At 42.2% G+C, this 23,990-nt stretch overlaps 1 protein-coding gene across 2 annotated transcripts in view; it reads left to right on the top strand.

Annotated features, from left to right (window-relative positions):
- The window catches only part of LOC124131945 (unconventional myosin-XIX-like), a 39,223-nt gene extending 16,474 nt beyond the window's left edge, over nt 1-22,749 (top strand). The window contains exons 14-26 of one of the 2 annotated variants that reach the window (XM_048396432.1): nt 1,696-1,737; nt 3,417-3,603; nt 5,047-5,114; nt 5,611-5,732; nt 5,953-6,063; nt 6,683-6,859; nt 7,378-7,509; nt 7,875-8,053; nt 9,838-10,022; nt 12,305-12,438; nt 14,205-14,403; nt 20,354-20,760; nt 21,539-22,749. In XM_048396432.1, coding sequence (XP_048252389.1) covers nt 1,696-1,737; nt 3,417-3,603; nt 5,047-5,114; nt 5,611-5,732; nt 5,953-6,063; nt 6,683-6,859; nt 7,378-7,509; nt 7,875-8,053; nt 9,838-10,022; nt 12,305-12,438; nt 14,205-14,403; nt 20,354-20,760; nt 21,539-21,649 — 2,054 coding nt within the window. In that variant the 3' untranslated portion in view covers nt 21,650-22,749. The remainder of the gene's footprint in view (nt 1-1,695; nt 1,738-3,416; nt 3,604-5,046; nt 5,115-5,610; nt 5,733-5,952; nt 6,064-6,682; nt 6,860-7,377; nt 7,510-7,874; nt 8,054-9,837; nt 10,023-12,304; nt 12,439-14,204; nt 14,404-20,353; nt 20,761-21,538) is intronic. The other variant, XM_048396433.1, reaches the window with a different exon arrangement.
- The last annotated feature ends 1,241 nt before the right edge of the window (nt 22,750-23,990 follow it).

The raw sequence follows: 23,990 nt of genomic DNA, 5'->3' as shown, positions 1-23,990 counted from the left end.
ACGGAAGGTCCGGGGTTCGATCCCCGGCCTTTAAGACGTTAAGAGATGGTACTTGTTGTTACCCTGTCTGGCGCTCAGCATTAAGGGGCTAAAACAAGGACTGTTCAGCTCGGAGTCAGTATACTGTGTCTAAGTGAGGTATTCATGTTAAACTGCGGCATGGTATCTCAGTGAGCTAGCACTATAAATCGGCATGAGTCCGGACTAGAACAAGCAGCCACACAAACACACACACGCTATAATTCTTGGACGTGACGTTAAACCCCACTTCACCTCACCTCACCTCACCTCACCTCACCTCACCTCACCTCACCTCACCTCGCTTTCTGAAGGATGTCAGTAAAACGTACACGATTTAAAAACAGTTCCCCTTATTTATAATAATGACGACTCCCTGAATACAAACCCACCTCGGCCAAGTTGGACAAGTCCATTTTATGAACGGGGGGGGGGGGGGGCTAAAATTTGGTATTTCAAGGATATTCTCACAAATTTTCAAGGGGATTATATGTACCTTTTCCCCTAATACAGATTGCCATATCTCACCGACTTTCAGATGCAATCATTCGGACATGGCATTTTTCTGTGTTGCTCAGCTTCATCTATGGGGCACTAACAGCTGACTGGACATGTCCCTCTAAAAAAAAATGTCTTCCAACCTACGACGACATCAAATTGCGAGCACATGTTTGAATCTCCAAAAATGACGATAGAACAATGTTTCATCGTGAAATATACTGTGCTTCATTCTTCATTACTCTTTGCGATTTATCGCGTAGCTATCATATCTATAATGTTATCCCAGGAAGTGTGACAATCGTAGCTAAACATTTTGCACTGTTTTACTTTTAGGATGAATTAACCGATGTTACGGACCAACCATTTGATGTTCGGTATTATTTTTTCATTATTATTTTTTGTGGTAACCAATGTATTTTTCAGTCTACAGCATACCGGTTGTTACTTTTTTCAAACGGGACAATTTTGTTGTTGTTGATAACATCCCAGTGCCCAATACCCAAGCCCACCTACCTTCTCCAGGACCTACCCTCCCAGAATGGTCTGTCCCTTACTTAAGTGGATTTATCTGGACCTGCTTAGAAGATGATATTAAGTCCCAGATCTGCAGCAATTGCCAGTACAAATTTCCCAATTCTTGTTGTAGTTATAACCAATATTTGGCTGTACAGAGATGACTTGTTTCACTGTTAACCACGACTTGCACATGAGGGGCAGTGATGACATTGGTCTATCAATATCACTTGCATGATACATCAATAAATAAATTGCAAGTGATTCCATGGCATTTGATTGGCTAATCCATAAATTTTTGGCATTTATTCTCGATAAACATTACAGATATTAATCCATTGGTGGACAACTGTTTCCTGATTGGCTGATAATAGAGTCGGAAGGGCTTGTGGTGCATTATTGCACAGAACAATGTCACTGAATTTGTGTCGTCGTCTCTTGTTGTGTATTAATGATTTAATTAGCAGTTTGTGAAGTTATCATTGATTTTGATATTTTTTGTATGGTGGTATATGATTTACGCATTCATTTTTCCATTTATTCCTCCAGTAGCGCAAAAAAGGTTTTGAAGTCAATTCTTAATTAAATCAATGATCATGATTTCAAAGGACTTGCAGTTTGTGAATGTAAACAAATGGTATTGTGTGGTTACCATGGTTACAGCTCAGATGTCCTTCCTGGAGCGATCGTGTCTGGAGCTGTCAGGTAGTGGTTATGTTGTTGCCGTTGACGCCTTCCAGAGCAGATTGATTTGTTTGTTGCTGTTTGTTAGCTCGTCTGTTCAAAGATTGACTGAGCTGTTCTGATGGACTGGTGTACAGTCTTCCCTCCCAGGGGGATTTTGGTTTAGCATTAGTCACTAGCAGCCTGTGCTGGGCATACTTGGTAACTTGATGGAGCGAGCGGGTGGTTAGGCTTTGTGAGCTGGTTGACCATATGTCATTGTACCCCAATGGTGTAGATCGTTGCTCACAAAATCAATCACTAGATTGTCTGGTCCAAACTTATAGCTGGAAGATTGATGAGTGTGGCTTTAAACATCAAAATCATTTATAGGGAGCTGCACAGAGCTACAGTCACTGGTTGTGTTTTTTGTGTTTGTTTGTTTGTTTGTTTATTTGTTGTTTAAGCCGTACTCAGCAATATTCAAGCTTTTTGACAGCGATCTGTAAATAATCAAGTCTGGACCAGGCAATCCAGTGATTGACATCATGAGTATCGAGGCACACATTTGGTATAGGATGACATGCATCAACCAAGTTGGTGACCACCCTATCCTGATAGTCGCATCTTACAACAAGCATAATCGCTTTTTAGCAAGCATAGGTTGCTGAAGACCTGTTCTGCCCCGGATCTTCACAGATCACTGCAGCTACTGACAAACAAACCCTGAAGCTTTTTGAAACTTACAGTATGAATTTATCTCATTGTTTAAATTATTTCATATTTGGTTTCTAATATGGATACCTTTTTTATCTTTACTTGGATATCTGTACATGTATTTATGTAAATGTATTGTAGATAAGACCCAGGTTAGAATTGATCTTCAGCAACTCATTGTTGACATAAGAGGCGACTAACAGGATCAAGTCAGGATCACTGATTTGGTTGAGGGATGTCATCATATCCCAATTTCTTAGATCACTGCTCATGATGTCAATCCAGGTGTTCTATCCATTCCACGTCCCAAATAATAACAAGTTGTCCTTGATCTTCTCTCAGTTGTCACCACCCGGTTAGACGGATGGTAGGTTTAGGGCACTGACTTATTGAAGTCATCATGAACTATTGGGCATCGACATTCAAATATTACCCACTAAGGCAGGGATGCAGGTGTAACTGTTTTTGTAATTATCATTGAGCATTATAGTTTTTATTTCATGCTGATTGGTTAGTTTTTTCCAGTCCTTCCATATTCAAGAGATATTAATTGTTTTGATGGACAAACGTACATATTGGTATTTTGTGTGAACCAATGCACATAAACGCATCACGTGACGTCATAGATCCATGACTCAAGATGCACCATTTGTCTCATACAGGATTAGTGTGACACTCTAAAACAAAGACACTCTGTGGTAACACTTGACTGATTATTAGTTTTGTCATTAAGTGGTACTGATTGGAAACATCTCTTCTTAACGTACATACTTCTCTATATGTTTCTGTGGTTCGTGTTTCTTTTGGTGGTGAGTGTATACATTAAGAATAGACTACGGGCAGCAGAGAACTGACAAACTTTAATCCCTCAGGACAAAAAATCAGCTTTTAATTATTCCTTAAGTATTTTCTGGTTGCTTGTGGTGTTATTTAAGAAAAATGTAAGTGTGAACGCACAGATACAATGTTTCAATATTGACATCAAGTATATATTTGTGGTACAGCAACCTGCGAGGCGAGGGTGCAGTGCTGCCACCTGCTGGGCATCTCTGCTGACACTCTAGAGCAGGTGCTGCTCCACCGTAGCATCGAGTCCGGGGGCAACAAGCGTCGCAGTGTCTTCGTCAAACCCCTCTCCATAGCTGATGCTCGCACTCGGCGGGACTGTCTGGCCATGCTCCTGTACTCCAGGTACTGTCACAGACTAGTATAGAGTTTATTGTGATCATGTTTTATTTATCTACTTGTCATTTTGAACACATAACTCAAGAATCTTCTCTCCTTTGAATATACAAAGAGTAATAGTGTTGGAATGGGATGAAGTTGTCCCTAAGGCTTTCTATAAAAAATAAAAATTCAATTAAAATTAAAACGAAAGTCAAAATTTAACTTGTTTATATTCACCTGGTGTAGCAGGTTAAACTTTCCCCTGGCCAGTTCTTTCTGGGGAAATAGCCTTGGCTAAACCTTCCCTGGGAAAAGTATATCCTGGGCTATTTCTTCTCCTTTGGATTTAAGATATACTGAACATCAGTGGGGGGTGGTTCAGCCCAGGCCAGATTCTACCCTATCTGGATTTTGGATATGTCCTGTATAGCTTTTGTTGTGTTGATGAATTTGAGTTGTAACTTTCTTTTTGGCCCCAATATGCAGCAAAGCAGCACCAAGCTATTTCTGTTTGTCTTGTCATGTGGTTTGATTAATCTGTTCAGCCGTACACATGATAGGATTAACATTATTACCATTACTTTAAACTTTGGAGCAGATTTACTTGAAGCTTTTATTTTGCAAGAATTGTTATTATTTACCTAACTCATCTTCAGGGTGCTTTCAAAGTTATTGTAGTCTTGCAATACTACATAGTAGTTAAATTCGGGGCACGAGATACCCAGTCATCACAGGCACTGCAATTTGCTGTCCTGAGTTGCGTCCCTTTGGTGTGTCAGGAACCTATGATCGTGAGTTCGAATCCCGGTTAATCCTTATAATGTTTATACATTTGTCAGCACCATACCTGTGGTCGTGGCTTCCACCAAAGTGATAAACATCTTACACCCTAATCACCTTACTTTCCGCCAGCATCAAGCTGACGCACCAGGATACAACTTAAATACTGTTCAAGGCAGCATTAATCCCACCTCAATCACTCACACACTCACATGTTTAATATTCTAATTTACCAAGGAAATGTATCATATTATGTTCACTACCAGTGTGGATAAAGGGAACGTTACTATTATGGCATGTTTGTCACAAAAGTCAGTGGGGCGGTTGGGTAGCCTAGTGGTTAAAGCGCTCGCTCATCAAGCCAAAGACCCGGGTTCGATTCCCAACATGGGTACAGTATGTGAAGCCCATTTCTGGTGTCTCCCGCCGTGATATTGCTGGAATATTGTTAAAAGCAGCGTAAAGAAAAGTCAGTAAGGAGGGAGATAAGATGGTTACAATGGGTGCATCTCATTGTACCCTGATGGATGTGGATTGTTGCTCATGCTATCAACCACTGGTTTACCTTGTTCAGGTGATGTGTGTTATATTCCTCACTTTTACATATCAACAGCATCCACCCACTCATGTCAAAAGGTAGTGTACTTTGTTCCGATATCTACTGCATAATATACTCTTTCCTTTCAGACTGTTTGATTGGTTGGTCAACTTCCTGAATCAGCAGATTAAATCGGAGGAGCAATCCCGAATGATTGGTGAGAAACATCAAAAAGACTAAACCAAACTGTACACACTGGGTACTCACTGTCATTTAATAATGTACTGGTCCCTCTCCAGCTGTGGCCCCGTGAAGATCCGGAGTAGAATAGGTCTTCAGCAACCCATGCTTGCCTTAAAAGGTATCTATGCTTGTCGTAAAAGGCGACTGACGGGATTGGTTGGTTGGCGCATGTCATCGATCCAAATTGCGTGGATCGATGCTCATGATGTAAATCACTGGATTGTCTGGTCCAGATTTCATTATTTAAAGACCGCAGTCATATAGCTGGAATATTGCTGAGTGCGGCGTTAAACAACAAACAAAACAAAATTCTCCGGCAAGGGTGGAAACTGGACCTTTAAAGTCAGTAAACGTCCTTGCCTCGGGCAGATGCTCACTCTCTCTCACACTCACTCTATCACACTCACATTCACTCACTCACTCACTCACACTTTTGTCATTGTTGTAGTATATCAAGTTTTTGTTTCCAGGATTACTGGACATCTATGGCTTTGAGATGTTTGATGTCAACAGTCTGGAACAGCTGTGTATCAATTACGCCAATGAGAAGCTGCAGCAGCATTATGTCTGTCACTTCCTGGGAGACCTGCAGGTGGGTTTGGGCCACACCAGAATGTTTGACATGCACTACATTGTTCATCATGAGTTTAGCAATCAAATTGCTGAAGTTGGCACCAGTTTTATCAAGTCATCAAATACATGTGGGGATTAACCCCAGAAGCACGAAGTCAAGTACTGTAATACAGTGCAGTGTTTTTTCTTGTTTGCTCTTTGTTTCTAATTATTTCCTTCCCTTTGTTTGCTATATTCAGAGAGAGTATGAAGCTGAGCACATTCCATGGCGACACATTGATTACCATGACAACCAGCTGTGTCTTGATGTGCTGGAGGGGAGAGTTGGAGTCTTTGGTGTGCTCAATGAGGTACAGTCCCTATTAAAAATATATTGCATATTTCGGAAATCTTTCATCGACCATCCAGAGATTTGTCTAGACCAGGGCCCCATTCTGCAAAGTAATCTTAGCACTAAGACGATCATAACTCCCATACTGTAACATAGGCTTATGACAATCGTAGCGCTATGATCACTTTGTTGAATGGGGCCCTGCTCAGGGCCAAAATTAGGCCTAAATCTCTATCAAATGTCAGTAAACATTCCCATATTGGATTTAATAAATTACTTCCTTTTAGAGTTATAATTAATGGTATGGCTTATCATAGGTGACATATGAATATCTGTTTTGAATAATATTACATTTCCTTCCCAATTAGGGGGGTAGTCTCCTGGTTAAAGTGTTCGCTCATCATGCCTAAGGCCCAGGTTTGATTCTCCACATGGGGACAATGTGTGAAGCTTATTTCTGGTGTCCCTTGCCTTGATATTGTTAGAATATTGCTGAAAGCATTGTAAAACCATACTCACTTACTCACTCCGCTTTGAGAAGAGATGATATCCTAGATTGATTTTCCTGATCAGTATTCTGCTATATTGTCAAACTTTACCCATTGCTTTACCCATTCGAACTCCCTGTTCTCTTCTAGGAAGTGTACCTCAACAGGAAGTCTAACCCCCGGAGTCTCGGGGAGAGGGTGCTGGATGTCAACAACAGTGCCCCCATCAAGCGCCCCAAGACCTTCTCCACACATCCTGGCTTTGTCATACAACACTACGCTGGAGATGTGCGGTACGACTTGGAGCAAATCACAACCAAAAACAAAGTAAGTAGCCAGCACATTTTTTAGGGTTCCCCCTTTCATCGTCTTGTGAAAGGGCTGTGATATTATCCTAAAACATCATCTAACTGGAAAGAATATGAATTGGTTCCAAACATTGTATACCTAGATAACAGGATTCTTTGTTGTGTTGTTGTGTTATGGACAATGTGTTGATTGGGGCCATGTTGTCATGGAAACAGTAGAGAGGGGTAATGTGGGCCATGTTGTCATGGATACAATAGAGCGTTGATGTGGGGCCATGTTGTCATGGATACAGTAGAGTGTTGATGTGGGGCCATGTTGTCATGGATACAGTAGATTGTTGATGTGGGGCCATGTCATGGATACAGTAGAGTGTTGATGTGGGGCCATGTTGTCATGGATACAGTAGAGTGTTGATGTGGGGCCATGTTGTCATGGATACAGTAGAGTGTTGATGTGGGGCCATGTTGTCATGGATACAGTAGAGTGTTGATGTAGGGCCATGTTGTCATGGATACAGTAGAGTGATGGTGTTGCAGGACAACATTCCCGTGGAGTTGGTACGGCTGCTGCAGCAGAGTGACAACGCTTTCTTGTCTCACCTGTTTGAAGAGTTCCACACTGTGGAGATGTCAGGCAGGAAGAGGAAAACTGTCCTCACTAAATTCAAGGTAAGTCCAATGTGTTTAGTATAAGCACTGCTTGCCTGCATGTTCCAGTGCTCATTGCATTCTGCCTCTGAATCATTAAGCATACCTGAGAAGAAACTTGTCTTCATCTGAAATATCATAATGACATTTTAAAACTTTTGATTCCAAGTTGGAATAGGACCCAAGCAACCTGTGTGGTTGTATGAGGCGGGCAAATGGATCAGTTGGTCTCTGTGACTTAATTGATTGTTGTGTCATTGTAACCTGAAGGCGTGGATTGTTGCTCATAATATCAGTCACTGGATTGTGTGGTCCGTCATGTAGTGGGAATATTACTGACTGCTGTGATAAAACAACAAACTTAACTATATCACTGTCTTTGTCAGGTTTCTCTTGATGGTCTCTTGGCAACACTCAAGTCATGTGATGTTCACTACGTCCGCTGTATCAAGCCGAACCAGCACAGTCAGCCAGGCCAGCTTGATCCAACCTTTGTCCTCCAACAGCTGAAGGCTAACGGCATCCTTGAGACAGTGGAGATATGCAGGAAGGGGTACTCTGCCAGGTAAGTTGTTGATGACATCCTCAAGACAGTGGGGGGGGGCACAGGTGGCCCAGTCGTCTAAGGCGCCGCGATTCGCTATGCAGAGTTGCGTCCCTTTGGCACGCCAGAAACCTATGATTGTGGGTTCGAATCCCGGTTCCCCCGATTATGTTTCTAGGTTTGTCAGCACCATACCCTTGGGTTTCACCGAAGTGGTAAACTTCCAAGACCTGCATCACTTCGGGCTTTCCTCCCACATTAAGCTGACACACCATGATATAACTGGAATACTGTTAAAAGCAGGGATAAGCCCAACTCACTCACTCACTCACTCAAGACAGTGGAGATAGGCAGGAGGGGGTACTCAGCCAGGTGAGTTGTTGACGACATCCTGGCGACAGTGGTGATAGTCAGCCAGGTGAGTTGTTGACGACATCCTGGCGACAGTGGTGATAGTCAGCCAGGTGAGTTGTTGACGACATCCTGGCGACAGTGGTGATAGTCAGCCAGGTGAGTTGTTGACGACATCCTGGCGACAGTGGTGATAGTCAGCCAGGTGAGTTGTTGACGACATCCTCGAGACAGTGGAGATAGTCAGCCAGGTGAGTTGTTGACGACATCCTGGCGACAGTGGTGATAGTCAGCCAGGTAAGTTGTTAACGACACCCTCAAGGCAGTGGTGATAGTCAGCCAGGTGAGTTGTTAACGACACCCTGGAGACAGTGGTGATAGTCAGCCAGGTGAGTTGTTAACGACACCCTCAAGACAGTGGAGATAGTCAGCCAGGTGAGTTGTTAACGACACCCTGGAGACAGTGGTGATAGTCAGCCAGGTGAGTTGTTAACGACACCCTCAAGGCAGTGGTGATAGCCAGCCAGGTGAGTTGTTAACGACACCTTCAAGACAGTGGAGATAGTCAGCCAGGTGAGTTGTTAACGACACCCTCAAGGCAGTGGTGATAGTCAGCCAGGTGAGTTGTTGACGACATCCTGGAGACAGTGGAGATAGTCAGCCAGGTGAGTTGTTAACGACATCCTCAAGACAGTGGAGATAGTCAGCCAGGTGAGTTGTTAACGACATCCTGGAGACAGTGGAGATAGTCAGCCAGCTGAGTTGTTAACGACATCCTGGAGACAGTGGTGGGAGTCAGCCAGGTAAGTTGTTAACGACATCCTGGAGACAGTGGAGATAGTCAGCCAGGTGAGTTGTTAACGACATCCTGGAGACAGTGGAGATAGTCAGCCAGGTGAGTTGTTAACGACATCCTCAAGGCAGTGGTGATAGTCAGCCAGGTGAGTTGTTGACGACATCTTCAAGACAGTGGAGATAGTCAGCCAGGTGAGTTGTTAATGACATCTTCAACATCCGGTCAGACCATCTCAGTTCTATAACTATTTGTCCTGAATAGCACGATTGGTAGTCACTGATATCTGTCTGGTGGATCAGTGTATTTGCAGTATTCAGCACACAGTATGGAGTCTGTCTCCATAGGAGTGTATAGATTGTGCACCCTAAAACAGGCTACATATGGCCAGGCTATGAGACTCAGCTGATTGAGTGTCACAGTACCGTAATGGAATACTGTAAAAAATGGTGTTAAACCCAACTCACTCACTCACTCACTCACTCACTCACTCACTCACTCACTCACTCACTCACTCACTCACTCACTCACTCACTCCAATCCTGTTGTGGTAGATTAGGTTGTGATGTGTCATGCCTGTAGATATCGGCAAAGGAGAAGACATGATCTGTACACATGTATGATGTATGGTTAGGGAAATATCACATGTTTCCTGTCACAGACTGCCGTACTGGGACTTCCTGCAAAGATACGGCCTCCTCATTCGAGATGAGGAGTGGAGAGCAGATGGGTCCGGGGACAAGGGAGGTGATGTCTCTGACCCTGTGGAGATCTTACTACAGAAACAGCGGTCTGCCACGCCACACCACTCCACCACTCCACAGAGAGTGCTCAGAAGGAGGACAGGTCAGTTACAGTGTGTTTACATACATACAACTGATTAACCGGGATTGTCACATCTTAGTACTGGCATCAGTAACACATGTGAGTGACATCTTCCTGAGGCAAGGGAGTTAACTTACTTTAAATGTCCAGTTTCCACCCTTGCCGAACTAGGCTGCAAGTATTGAGTTATACTTTGGCTGGATGAATGAGTCTATACATAGTCCAATCAAAATCGCGTAGCAAATCGCGAAAAATGGTAAATGGCATGGATTTCAACATGCAGATTTCGGTCGCTTGCAGGATTTCCAAAAGATGTCTACCGTCAACTCGGTGTCGACAGATATTTTTATTTTTATTCATGTTTTTAATCAAGGTGCTCCAATGATTCGATGCACCTATTTCATTACAATTTAGATCTTGATTATTGATCAGATCATCTTGACTGGGCGCCGCCATTTGATTCTAAGCAAAAGAAAGCGATATGAGAGGTGGATTCTGATTGGTCAGGAGGGACACAGAAGGGACATAACTCGTAATAGCCACTGGTGGCGCTACGATTGAGCCCAGAAATTCCAGCATAGTTCTGCAAGTGTGGAAACTGGATTTAAATAGTTGTTCCTTGCCTCGGGAAGATGTGCATGTGACAGCTGCACAGCTTCAGCTGGGATATAGATAAGGCACACCACTGCTTGGTACAGGATATACTCCCAGTATCATCCAAGCCACTCAAGAGCAAGCTGTCATTTCCCTTCTCCCAAATTGTAGTGACGTGTAGAAACAAATATTAACCAACAGACAAAACAATTGGAAATTTCACAAGCACACGTACATGTTCGAGTGTCGCCCAGTCAAGACGATCTGATCGATAATAAAGATCTATATTGTGATAAAACGGATCTTACATCGCGAAGTACATCAGCTCACATGAGCAACTTGATTAAAAACATGAAAAGACTTGGAAAATATCTGTTGACGAGTTGGCGGTGAAAAAGTTTTGCAAATCCTGTGGTCGACCGCTATCTGTTTGACAGTTTAAGAACCGGATTTTGATTTCAGGGTGCAAATTTTTGGGACTATGCATAGACTCGTTAGTCCCGCCAAAAAACTCCATAAAACCAGCCTAGTTCGTCAAGGGAAACTGGGCTTTTATTGTCAGTTAACTCTCTTGCCTCGGGAAGATGGCACACGTAGTGTGTGCAGTGAAATTATAATTTCATTAGTAAAATGTAGTAGATGTGGTATTGGTATCTTCATCATTATAACCCGAAGTAGACAATTTTAAAGTACAAGAAATCTTTCCATCAAGAGCTCGTAAAAAATCTTACCAATAAACCCTTCATGGTGTCAACCAACCACCTCACACGTGTTTGAGTAAATACTTTTAGTTTTTGTGTAAGTCACCCTTTCAGTAAGATTCTATGACAATACGAGTCCCAAACAGTCTATTAGTGATGCAAGGGGCTTTGCTAATCAAAAAAATGCGCCCGTAGAGGCACATAATCTGATAATGTTGTCAGGTCGAACGACCACGTGGATGGTCCGGACTTGAAGATGACCTATGAACCCCTGCTATCAGGCTCAGGATCGTAACGATCGAGTACCAAACAGGATGGGGGCCCAACAGGCGTGTAAAAAAATATCCATGTGTAGTGCCCGATTCAGACCTTGACCAGTCAGTAATATAGCTGGGGTAAGAGTAACCACTGTGAAACATTAGTGTCAGTGGGTTGCCAATTAAACTCCACGCATGGTTGTTGGCTGGGACCTGTGACTGGTGGCATAGATAGAGCTTCAGCAAAGTGCTATCCCTGTGAGGAGCTTGAGACAATACATTGTGACAATATGTAAGCCAGTAAGGACACATACATTTGTCAAAAAAAATCAAGGCATTGTTACATAATTGCTTGTCAGGAATTTAGGGAGCTGGGCAATGCAAAAAGTAAAAGCTGATTTAATTTTAAGAGAATACAAGCAATCGTTGTAATGATGATCACTTCTTCTTCTTTTTAAAGTATTGAAACTAATTTTCCGTGCTATGTATCCCAGATATTCCTTATATCCTCTAGGCGACACATTTTATATTTTTTGTTTCAGGTCAGAATGACTTTCATATAAATAAATAATTGACTTTTATTTTTGTTTTTACTTCGACCGAGCTTGTGGGAAAAACTGGAATAAATGCGTGAAACATCAAATTAAAAAAAGTGTGGCCCTAGTTGGAGTTGGAGTCCCAGTGTTAATGAAACAGAGACCTACATCTGAGTGTGAATTAAATGATAACATAATAACCTACCCATTTTCAGGATTGTCCAGTCTTGACCACACCCGCAAGTGTTGTGCAGTTGTTCTGTCTCGAGTCCTTGGGCCTCAGTTTGTTCAAAATGGTGGAGTTCGAGATCAGTTTGGAAAGAATAAGATCTTCTTGCTGCAGCAACAGGTATCACTGCTGATTTGTTTCAAAGTCTTCCCAACTATGTGGGGATTCTAGGTTAGAATTGGTCCCCACCTACCTATGCTGGTTATAACAGGCGACCAAATGGATCAGGTGGGCAGGCTCGGCAGCTTGGTTGATAGCATGTTATCATACCCCGACGGCGTAGATCGTTGCTCACATTATCAGTCACTGTATTGTCTGGTCCAAGCTTGATTATTTACAGGCCATTATCATAAAGCTGAAATATTGCTCTGACATTTGCAAATTACACATATATTTTGTCTCACAATGACGCTGCATTGGTAATGTTTGTTGCCTTGTGCTATTATAATATTTTCTTGTGTATAATGTGCTCTGAGTATAACCATGCAAGCTTTAGAAAAGATGCTATCCTGTGTATAATGTGCAATCAAAAACATCATCGCATCGCTTCAGGTGAAGTGAGCAAAATGTAAATTTTGCCATAATAGGTTTCTGAACATGATAATGTCAGTTGTATTCCTTTTTATTCTTGTATTTTTCGTTGAGCAGAGGTTAATATTATCATGGTATCTGATAGTGTAATAACAGAACTATCTGGTGTACCTCAGTATGGAAAAACTCAGAACTGTCTACAATCGTCTTTATATAATGCTCCCACCTCTTCACGGTTGTAGACTGCCTCCGTGGTAGAGCGTCCGCCTGGAGAGCGGAAGGTCCGGGGTTTGATCCCCGACCCCGTCATACCAAAAGACGTTAAAAGATCGTACTTGTTTTTACCCTGTCTGGTGCTCTGCATTAAGGGGCTAAACAAGGACTGGTCGGCTCGGAGTCAGTATACTGTGTCTGAGTGGGGTATTCATGTTAAACTGAGGCAAGGTATCTCAGTGAGCTAGCACTATAAATCGGCATCAGTCCGGACTAGTACAAGCAGCCACACAAACACACACACGTACATGCACGTCGCTATATAAATGCAATAATCTTGGACGCGACGTTAAACCCAATTTCACCTCACCTCACTTTCACGGTTGTATTTGGGAGAAAAAGGTTGGCATTATACACATGACAATATTCTAAGTTGTAGCAGGATCACTCAGGGTACATGAGGTTTATGTGTCCTGCGTAAGACTTTATACCTCGAGTGATCCTGTTACAACGAATTTATCTGACCGACCTGTTCTAATATGACATTGTAAAAGAATTAAAACAAATTCAAAATTGATAGAAAAGAGGTGGTCCTTTGAGCGGAGGTTAGCTTGTGCTCTGTCATGTGACTTTCACTGACTTGGAAAAACCGTACAGAAGTTTGCTTAGAAACGGGGTCTAAGGGATTTATTCTGCCTCTCGGTAATCCATGTGCAGCCTGTCTTGTTTGTGGCAGGGTATAAGGGATTTATTCACCCACTGAGAAGTTGATTTCATTCCAAGGGGGGTTACACAGTATTTTATCACATGGTCCAATCATTCGGACATGGGACCCGTGAAGATCCGGGGTAGAATAGGTCTTCAGCAACCAATGCTTGCCGTTAAAGGCGACAATGCTTGTCGTAAGAGGCGACTAACGGGATCGGGTGGTCAGGCTCGCTGACTTGGATGATGCATGTCATCGTATCCCTATTGCAGGGATCGATGGTCATGATGTCAATTACTGGATTGTCAGGTCCAGACTCGATTAATTTAGGACAGCCATCATGTAGCCGGAATATTGCTGAGTGCTGCGTTAAACAACAAACAAAAAAAAGAAAACATTCTGACATGGCGGTATCGTTTGGTACGTTATGTTGCAGTTTGAGGCCCTGGAGGCAGCACGGAATGGCCTCCTAGCCAGATACGCCATGACCCTCCAGAGGGCCTGGCGGAGATACCTGGAGTGGAGGCAGAGGAGGAGGATGCTGGCTGTGGGGGTTATCTGGGCTGCCTGGAAGACGTACACCGAGCGGAGGTGTCGTGCTCGACAACACATGGCTGCCTGCTGTATACAGAGAGGTGAGATCTTGTTGTCCTGGGTGCCCTGGTACAAAGCGATCTTAGTGCTGAGGTGATCGTAACCCCCATACCCAAACATAGACTTACAACAGTCGTAGTGCTAACACTGTTTTGTACAACGGCACCCTGCTGTATAAAGAGAGGTGAGATCTTGTCGAGAGCTTTAGAGTAATGAATGCAACATCATACCAGCTAACCTTGTAGAGTTGTTTAACTCTACAAAGCAACGCAGAATATGTTGCCATTGTGCTGAAACTAAAGTAGTTATACTCTTGTTATCTGACAAATGAACCCATAAAATCCTGACCTGTAAGCGAAAGATGTTTTATATGCACCGTATGTACACACTAGTAAATACCAAATCTGAAATAGTGATTGTATTCACACGAACCAGGATACAACATTTAAGAAGCACTCGTAAAATATCACAATATAGCAATTGTTTGTTCAAATACAAGGACATGGGTACAATGTGTGAAGCCCATTTCTGGTGTCCCCTGCCGTGATATTGCTGGAATATTGCTAAAAGCGGCACAAAACCACACTCACTCACTCACTTAAGTACATGACCTTTGGAATGAAGATCACTGTTGACTCCATGATACCATTGCTATCCCACACACTGGACTGAGCTAGACTGAACTGATACAACACAGGATTGTTTCCCCTTAGCTTCCAATGTGGACCACCTGTGGATATTCCAGGTAAAACATGTCCCAGTAACCGATGCTGGCTGTTAGAGGTGTCTGAGGTGGATTTGGGGATTTGGTTGATTGTGTGTCACCATACCCCACTGCGTGGCTTGCTAAAGAAGTTAAAATAAGGTCCTTGTTGTTGCCCTGCCTGGTGTGCTGCATTAAGGGGATGGACTGGTCTACTCGGGAGTCGGCACACTGTGTCTGAGTGGGGTATCCATGTTAAATGGTATCTCAGTGGGCTAGTGCTATGAAGTCTGGACTAGTACAAGCAGGAGGAAATGCACGTACACTTATTTAAGTGAAACAATCTTTAACCGCGACGTTTTTACACCCCACCCAATTATCTCATTTATTACAGGGATTTATAAACAATACACTCCGTGTTCCTACCGGTTTTTGAAACTGCCAGTCCTCATGGACTGGCAACTCTAAAAAATTACCAGTCCCCCCTAATTTTTGTCAGTCCCAACTTTCAACAAGTAAAAAACGTATCAAAATTACCTGGTCTTTATTATACCCCCGTTTACGAATTAAATCGGGGGTATATAGTGTTCTGTCTGTCCGTCCTTCCGTCCGAGCTTTTGTACGGCCCATAACTTTTTAACCATGCACCTTAGCTTCATCAAACTTGCTACACACATTTACCACAATGAGTACTTGTGCCTTTTGCTAGTTTGAAGAGCCTGAATTTTTTAATTTTTGCCGTTTCCATGGATACATTAAGAAACATCAAGAATGTATGTTGTGCTAAGCATTGATTATCCCACACTAGATTGAAATATATTTGCAAAAACATGTGTTCATTTCAAACATAATGCATCCTCATGGGGTTACAAAGGAAAGGGCAGTTCATCTGATTTAAAGCAACAGGTATATTTCATTAATTAACAAACTATTTACTATTTGTTGTTGACCAGCGGGGATAACGGGGGTATGTGAGCTTTGCTCACTTCTTTCTTGTTCTTTCAACATCATGTTCACTCCAATGATGTGATCTGTGAAGTAACTGAGTTAGATTAACACGTCATTCACACAAAATTCTCACAATTTCTCTCTTCCTTTTTAGACTAAGTCACTACAAATATATATTTAGCCTCAAAGCAAAGCGAAATTGTTATTTTTCGTGCACTAAAACTAGACAAGGGGAAACCCTAATGGTAACAGACAAGCTGTCTTTCATGAATATCGCCGATGTCTTGTTCAACAACAAAGATTTATGTGATACTTTATTTGCCGATCCACAGGGACTGGCAGTCATATGAAGCACTGGTCCAAGCCTAATTTGACTGGTAATTACTGGTAAATGGGAACACTGTACACTGTGAGGTTAAGTATTGTTACAAGAATATACACATCACTGTCGGATGCAGAGAGGGGTTGCTTTTTTTAACCTGTGTCAGTCCCTCCAAGTGGTTTTATTTCAAAGTGTGCAAGGGGCGGTCGGGTAGCCTAGTGGTTAAAGCGTTCGCTCGTCACGCCCGGGTTCGATTCCCGACATGGGTACAATGTGTGAAGCCCATTTCTGGTGTCCCCCCGCCGTGATATTGCTGGAATATTGCTAAAAGCGGCGTAAAACCATACTCACTCACTCACTCACTCAAAGTGTGCAACCACTTTTTCAAAATCCTTGTTCTGCCTCAGTACTCATTTATATAACATGGTCTAAAATATGTTGAAAAATGCTTTATTTTGATTGTATGTTTGAGAGATCTTATTCCACATACTTGAATTTACCCCACATTGACTGAATATTTTCAGTTGTGCAATTCTTCCTTCCCTTTTGTGATGGAGAATGTCACCCTCTGTGGCAAGCATGGAGTGATCCATATCGTAGCGTGACAGTGTACCATTACCTCCCTACTAATGAATGAATGAAAACATGCAATCGCCACAAATTGGAACTGATCAACCAAAATATTGCTTCGTCAACCACGTGCAAATCAAATTTCAGACCTGTAAATTAATTAAAAATTGAATGCATTATCTTCAAGCATTCGCATGTTCTTAGAAGCTTTAGGTAGCTATATATAATTTAAATTAGATTGATTCTGTAGTTAGGAATGTGGCATGGATTTCGCCAGACATCCGTATTTCTTCCGCTGACCTGGCATCAAAGACTTGAGTGCATCACAGACACCTTGTTGCCTTGATAGGGTTAATGTGGGCCATGTACGTGTGTGTGTAATAATTGGAATTCCTTTTCATACCTCGTGACATTTTAGATGTAATATTGCACTGTTGATCATTAACCATTTACTCTTTCAAATGTTCCCTTACTAGATTACTGTCCCGATTTAACTCACCTGACATTCACTTGTGTGTTTCTGTGCAGTCTGGAGTGAGTGAGTGAGTTGTTTTATGTGGCTTTAAACAGTGTTTCAGTTATATCACTGCTTGTCAGCTTGATGTGTTTTCTGGGGGGTGAGGTTTGCCCCGATTATGTTTCTAGGTTTGTCAGCACCATACCGGTGCTCGTGGATTTCACCGAAGTGGTAAACGTCTTAGACCTGCATTACTTCGGGCTTTCCTCCCACATTAAGCTGACATGCCGTGATATAACTGGAATACTGTTAAAAGCGGTGTTAAACCCAACTCACTCACTCACACTCTGGGGGGTGAGTCCCATCCAGGATTCGAACCAACACTGCCAGAGTGAGGCACCTAATCACCAGTACACAAAGGGATCTAAACCACTCAGCCACTTAGGCTTCCACAAAAATGGTCCTCCGTCAACTGGTAGTCTAGATCACATACTTTGTGTGTGAGAGTTAGGGTTCAAATCCAGGATGGGACTCACTCAACCCCAAAAAGTACTAGAATCTGTACTTTTCTAAGAAGGTGTTATCTCAAACATAACATTTGTTATATTTGACCTCTTTCTAAATGGAATTGTGTATTCATAGCTAACAAAAATGAACAACAAAGGCGAGCATAAATAGACTACCCAGGGACCGAGCATGTTCCTAGAAAGGCGAGAAAACAGATATGACAGATATTTATGTTAGGTTACATGCATGTGGGTAGTACCTTTTGTTTGGTTAAGTTGACAACAATATTTGGGATAACATTTAGATCAATGTTATATGGTTTGGAAGTGTTTGGAACCTTCAGATGTGTGATGACAATTAAATATCCTTTGACATTTGACACTAACCAGTTGTTTTAGATGATTAACCCTTGCTAATTAGAGTGCAGCCTAGACTTATTGAATACAGAGGTAATTACATTTAGTAGACAATGATGTTTTAGAGTAATGTTTACTTGTTGGATAATGGGGATTAAGGCTTGTTTACATTGGCACATTGACACCCAACATTATGTCATAGCTTACATAGCTTTAATGTTAGATTAAACATTGCTTCAACAGAGAATATTGTTGAAATGTTTTGGTTTATGTAACACAGTATTTATTGTTCAACATTTTGGTGATTTAGAACATTGCAAGGATATTATTTTTTGAAACTTTGTGTTAAGGTCTAATTTATGAATAACTACCATTTAAAGTTTTTCTAACAGTTATTATAGTATTAAACATCATTGCAAAACTTATTTAATGATAAAACCAATGGTAAGGGTATGGAGCTGACCGTTAACCTAATCAGTTCAAACTGGGATTTGAACCCACAATCATAGGTTTCCAATATGCCAAGGGGAGGCAACTCTGTACAGTAAATTGTGACGCCTTTGACAACTTGGCCACCTGTGCCTTGTGCTATCTAGTCAGACCACAGGCCTCCCAAGGGTAGAACTTAGTGGATAAAACAAATACATTTATAGGGAATTGCAGTTGGAGTACATACAAAACCACAGTTATCAGGACATAGCAGGGTTAACCAGTTTAAGGGACTGTTAACAACCTACTTGTTCTGATCTACCTATAACTCTCACTGAACTCTCTCATTGACCACCAGACTCATGCAAAAGCGCCTTTGGGCAGATCCAATCTGGAAATTGGCGCTATATAAATTTATCTTATATTTGGGATAACGCTTTCTCATTAAAGTACAGATTCCTGTACTTATTACGTACCAGACAGGACTCAACCCCCAAAAGTATGAATCTGTACTTTACTGAGAAAGTGTTATCCCAAATATAACATTACAACATTTGACCACTTTCTAAATGGCATTGTGTGTTCAACACTTTTTAAGTAAAGTACAAATTCTAGTACTTTTTTTCTTGTTGAGTCCCATCCGGAATTCAAACCCACACTGCCAGGGTGAGGCACCTAATCACCAGCACACAAAGTCAGCGATCTAACCTACTCAGCCACTGAGACTTCCACAAAATGGAAGTTTTACAACTTGTAGTCTAGATCACATACTTTGTGTACCCCTCTGACAAGTTTAAATCTCTGTACTTCTTATTTTTCTTAATTAATCTATTGTTATGCAGTTTGTGACTTTAGCCATGAGTCCAAAGCCAGAGTCTTGTAAAATGTATTATGGACTAGTAAGTCTTACTAATAATATGCACACACTAAGATCTACTGGGCAAGTGACAAGCAGACTCAAAAGGCTTTGGCACAATCTCGTTATGTATACATGTTCAGGGTAATCCTATTCAGGGTAATCCGATTGCATGTCATTTTATATAGCCGTATTTATATACATGTTCAGGGTAATCCTATTCTGGCCATACATTTGAATAGGATAACCCTGAACATGTATATAAATACGGCTATATAAAATGACATGCATTGACATATAATATGTTTACTGTTAAACAAATACAGTGGCATGCATTAAGTGTTAATTTAATGCATTCAATTGCAACAAAAGGCAACTTGGTAACGAAGTAATGCCTTGCTTGTTGAAGAAAGACAAAGCACTTGCTAATTAGGATTCTTAATTAATATTCAGTGCCAAGTGGTTGATGCCATGGACCTGATTAATCTGTAGATAGGTGATTAATTAACTGTTTTGATAGTGTGGACTTAGTGGTGGGTCTCATTTGCTTGTTACAAGAGTATATATACCTCAAAGAGGTAAAACACAGCATATATTTCTTCTCAACTGGATGTCAGATTGTGCTCTGGTGACAGCTTTGTGATTCAAATTGTTTCAACTGGTCCTCAGAAGCTTTTAGTACTTTGACCTGTTTGTTGAAACAAGTCAGCAGCTAATTTTTGAAAACTAATCATCTATTTTTGGCAGCAACTTTGAAACAGAGTATAATATCTGTACCCCTTGTATTTGTTTTATTTGATAGTTGAGGACATTGTTACAAATTGTTCCTCATGTATGTGTCAGGAGTGCAGTGCTGGTTGGCCAAATGTCGACTGAGGGATGCCCTGAAGGCCATCCACACCCGGACCATAGTTCCTGGGTCGTCATGGGTACAGCAGAGTCCAAGTCAAGGCGGCAAGAGGAAGCTGCAGCTCAACCCATCAGATAGACACCCAGTGTCCAGCGGTACCCCCTGTCCTCAGGGTCTGGCGGTCAGCAAGGAAAACCTGAACCCCAGGACAGATCTTCCGTCTGTGTGGGAGTCGCTGTCTGAAGACTCTGGTATCGATGATGGTGCCCAGGCTGGTGGCAGTGGGTACGACATGACGGGGCCACCGACCAAGAGACTGAAACTGACTTGCTCCACCTACGGCAACCTCCATGACGTCCACATCGGCGATGGTGTCGTCACCCGCAGAAAGATACCAGTGGTAAGAATGTAAACTCAATATAGTAGTGTTCTTTGCACTACATATGATAGTGTTAGCTTTGCAGTGGTGCTCCAATATCTATCTCTAAATATTTCATTCGAGAAGACAACCTCTGTGGTCTCAGAGCGTTTACCAGGAGAGAGGGAGGTTGGTGGTTTGACCCCTGTCTGCATCATACAAAAAATGGTATTCATTGTTATCCTGTCTGGCGCTAATCTTTAAGGGGCTATAAGGACTGGTCGGAGTCAGTATACTGTGTCTGAGTGAAGTGTCCATGTTCAACTCTGACATGGTATCTCAGTAGGCAAATACTGTATAACCAGCATTGTCCGGACTAGTACAAGCCTGAAAACCAACTTGTGCAAGTACACCGCTATATAAGTGCAATATTTATTAACCCAATTGTTAAGCCAGTTTTTCCTCACCCCACTTTCATACTGAATGTAACTTACTAGTCTCAATGGGGCAGTCGGGTAGCCCAGTGGTTAAAGCTTTCGCTCGTCACGTCTAAGACGTGGGTTCAAATCCCGACATGGGGACGATGTGTGAAGCCCATTTCTGGTGTTCCCTGCCATGATATTGCTGGAATATTGTTAAAGCGGCATAAAACCATACTCTCTCACTCACCACTAGTCTCAACAAGTATTATGCCTGCAGTGTTGTAGGTAATCTTTGCAATTGTTAATTGACTTGTCTTATGACAGGGATGTCAAAGAGTTGTGTGTGTTTGTTGTTTTAATCTCCATCATTAATACATTGTTATCCTTCACGCTTGCAGGGTGGTATGAGGTTCCACACCAGGGCGAGCGTGCTCAAGAATGCCCATGTTGTCCACAAGAGGGAGCTGGAGAGGGGCATCACAGACTGTCTGATGGACAACCTTGACTGACCTGCTGTTCCTGGAGTACCTCAGCATTGACTATAATCTCTGCGCTTGTAAACAATCTCTGTGCCATTCCGAACAGATACAGTGAAGACTCACAACAGAAACCCGCATATTCTTGTACATAACAGGCGATGGGGTAGCCTAGTGGTGAGAGCATTCGCTCGCCACGCCAAAGACCTGGGTTCAATTCCCCACATAACTACTATGTGTGAAGCCCATTTCTGGTGTAGCCCGACGTGATATTGCTGGAATATTGCAACAAATGGTGTGAAATCATGCTCTGTCACTCACTTGTACATATCGATATGACATTTCGTTTCTGAGTTCAATATTTATTCAGGGTGCATGTTCATTAAGATTTGCACATTATTCTAGCTGCAAGCTTGTTAGTCCACTGTGATTTCAGGGGCCTATTGCACAAAGCTATATTAGCGCTAAGGTAATCATAACTCCCATACTTTAGCATAAGTTTCATAGCACTAAGATGACTTTGTGCAACAGGGCTCAGTCCACAAAGGGATACTGGGGCTACGAGTGCGGGAATAAATGTTGAAGTATCGGAGCTATGGTCATTTTCCACCTAAGATGACCAGGAAGGTGCCATGGAGACGCTCAGTATATCCTCATCCTGAAGTTTGTTGTTAGTTGGATTTAACTGTACATTTCTTAAGAAAGGAGACATAGCTAAATGGCTAACTCTTTTGAGGTATTTGTTAAGATTTTATAACACTTGTTTCTACGTTATCAGATAGTTATATTTGTTTGTGATAGAAGCTGTATAGTGTATTAATCAATCCAGTTTGAAAATTGTTAATCAAGATTGATCATAATTAGATGCTATCACCAGCTGTTTGTTATAGTTTTGTATCTTGCTTTACTTGGTCGCATATGAACATTCCATAATACTTGCCTTGGACCACTTGACATTAATGGTTTTAGCTCTGAGACTTTTGTAACACCTGTACTTTAACATAGTCTAACTATTGGAGTGCTGAGATCGGTTTGTGCAAGTCAGCACTGAGCAGGAAGTGCATGTGTGACCTGAATCTGTATGGTGTCTTTCAATACTCTGTGATATATGGGTATAAAATGTGTCAAACCACCGTGTGCCTTGTTGTTGTCAACCTCCATGAGGTTAGTTGTGTATGGTTCGTATGAACCTGCTTCTGATGTCAATCACAGGACCAGACGATTTTGTCAAAATGACATTATTCTGGTCAAAACCAACAATTGAAATATCAGTTTGAAAACAAAGCATTTTTTATGTTACCCACAACAGCACGGATAAATGTGAAATTATTTTCAGTATTTCTACCTGAGCTTTGTAACAACTGTTTCATTGTTTGCTAAGAGGCCCACAGCAACATGTCATTTGAACAGATTGTCGCAAATATCCCGATCCTGATATTGCTGGGACCGCCTCCGTGGTCTAATGGTAGAGCGTCTGCCTGGAGAGCGGAAGGTCCGGGGTGTGATCCCCAGCCGCGTCATACCAAAAGACGTTAAAACATGGTACTTCTTGTTACCCTGTCTGGCGTGGCATTAAGGGGCTAAAACAAGGACTGGTCAGCTCGGAGTCAGTATACTGTGTCTGAGTGGGGTATTCATGTTAAACTGTGGCATGGTATCACAGTGTGCTAGCACTATAAATCGGCATCAGTCCGGACTAGTACAAGCAGCCACACACACACATACATGTGCATGCACGTAGCTATATAAGTGCAATAATCTTGGGAGCGACGTTAAACCCTATTTCACCTCACCTCACCTCACCTCACCTCACCTCACCTCACCTCACCTCACCTGATATTGCTGCTGTCCACCATCAATTAGTGGAATACTGCTAACAGCAGAGTAAAACAATACTCACTTGTAGTAACACCTGAAGATGCGGGTTTCAACTGGTCTTCAGCAGCCCATGCGTGTCATAAAACAGTGTCTAACCGGATTGGGTGGTCAGGCTTGCTGACTTGGTTGATGCATGTCGTATCCCAAATGCGTAGGTCGATGCATGATGTCAATCACTGAATTGTCTGATCCAGACTCTAATATTTAGAGGCTTCCTTCACACAGCTGGAATATTGCAGAATGCAATATCTTGTAGCGACCGCCTTTGTGGCCCAGTAGTTTAGAGTTTCTGCTCAGGGAGCGGAAGGTCGGTGGTTCGATCCTCAGCGGTGGCGTTCACAGACGATGGTACAAGTTTTCCTGGCTGCTTGGCATAAAAGGGGCTAAAACAAGAATGATTTAGTATTCTGTGTCAGAGTGTGGTATTCTTGTTGAAGTGCGGCATGATATGCACTATAATTAGCGCTTGTACAAGCAGCCAGACACATGCGCTCAC

The sequence above is a fragment of the Haliotis rufescens genome, unplaced genomic scaffold (genome assembly GCF_023055435.1).
Source record: "Haliotis rufescens isolate VD_foot unplaced genomic scaffold, xgHalRufe1.0.p SCAF_15, whole genome shotgun sequence".
NCBI classification, from domain to species: Eukaryota; Metazoa; Mollusca; class Gastropoda; order Lepetellida; family Haliotidae; genus Haliotis; species Haliotis rufescens.
The sequence above is the reverse complement of the archived record's forward strand: the minus strand, read 5'-3'. Positions and strand labels throughout refer to the sequence as shown.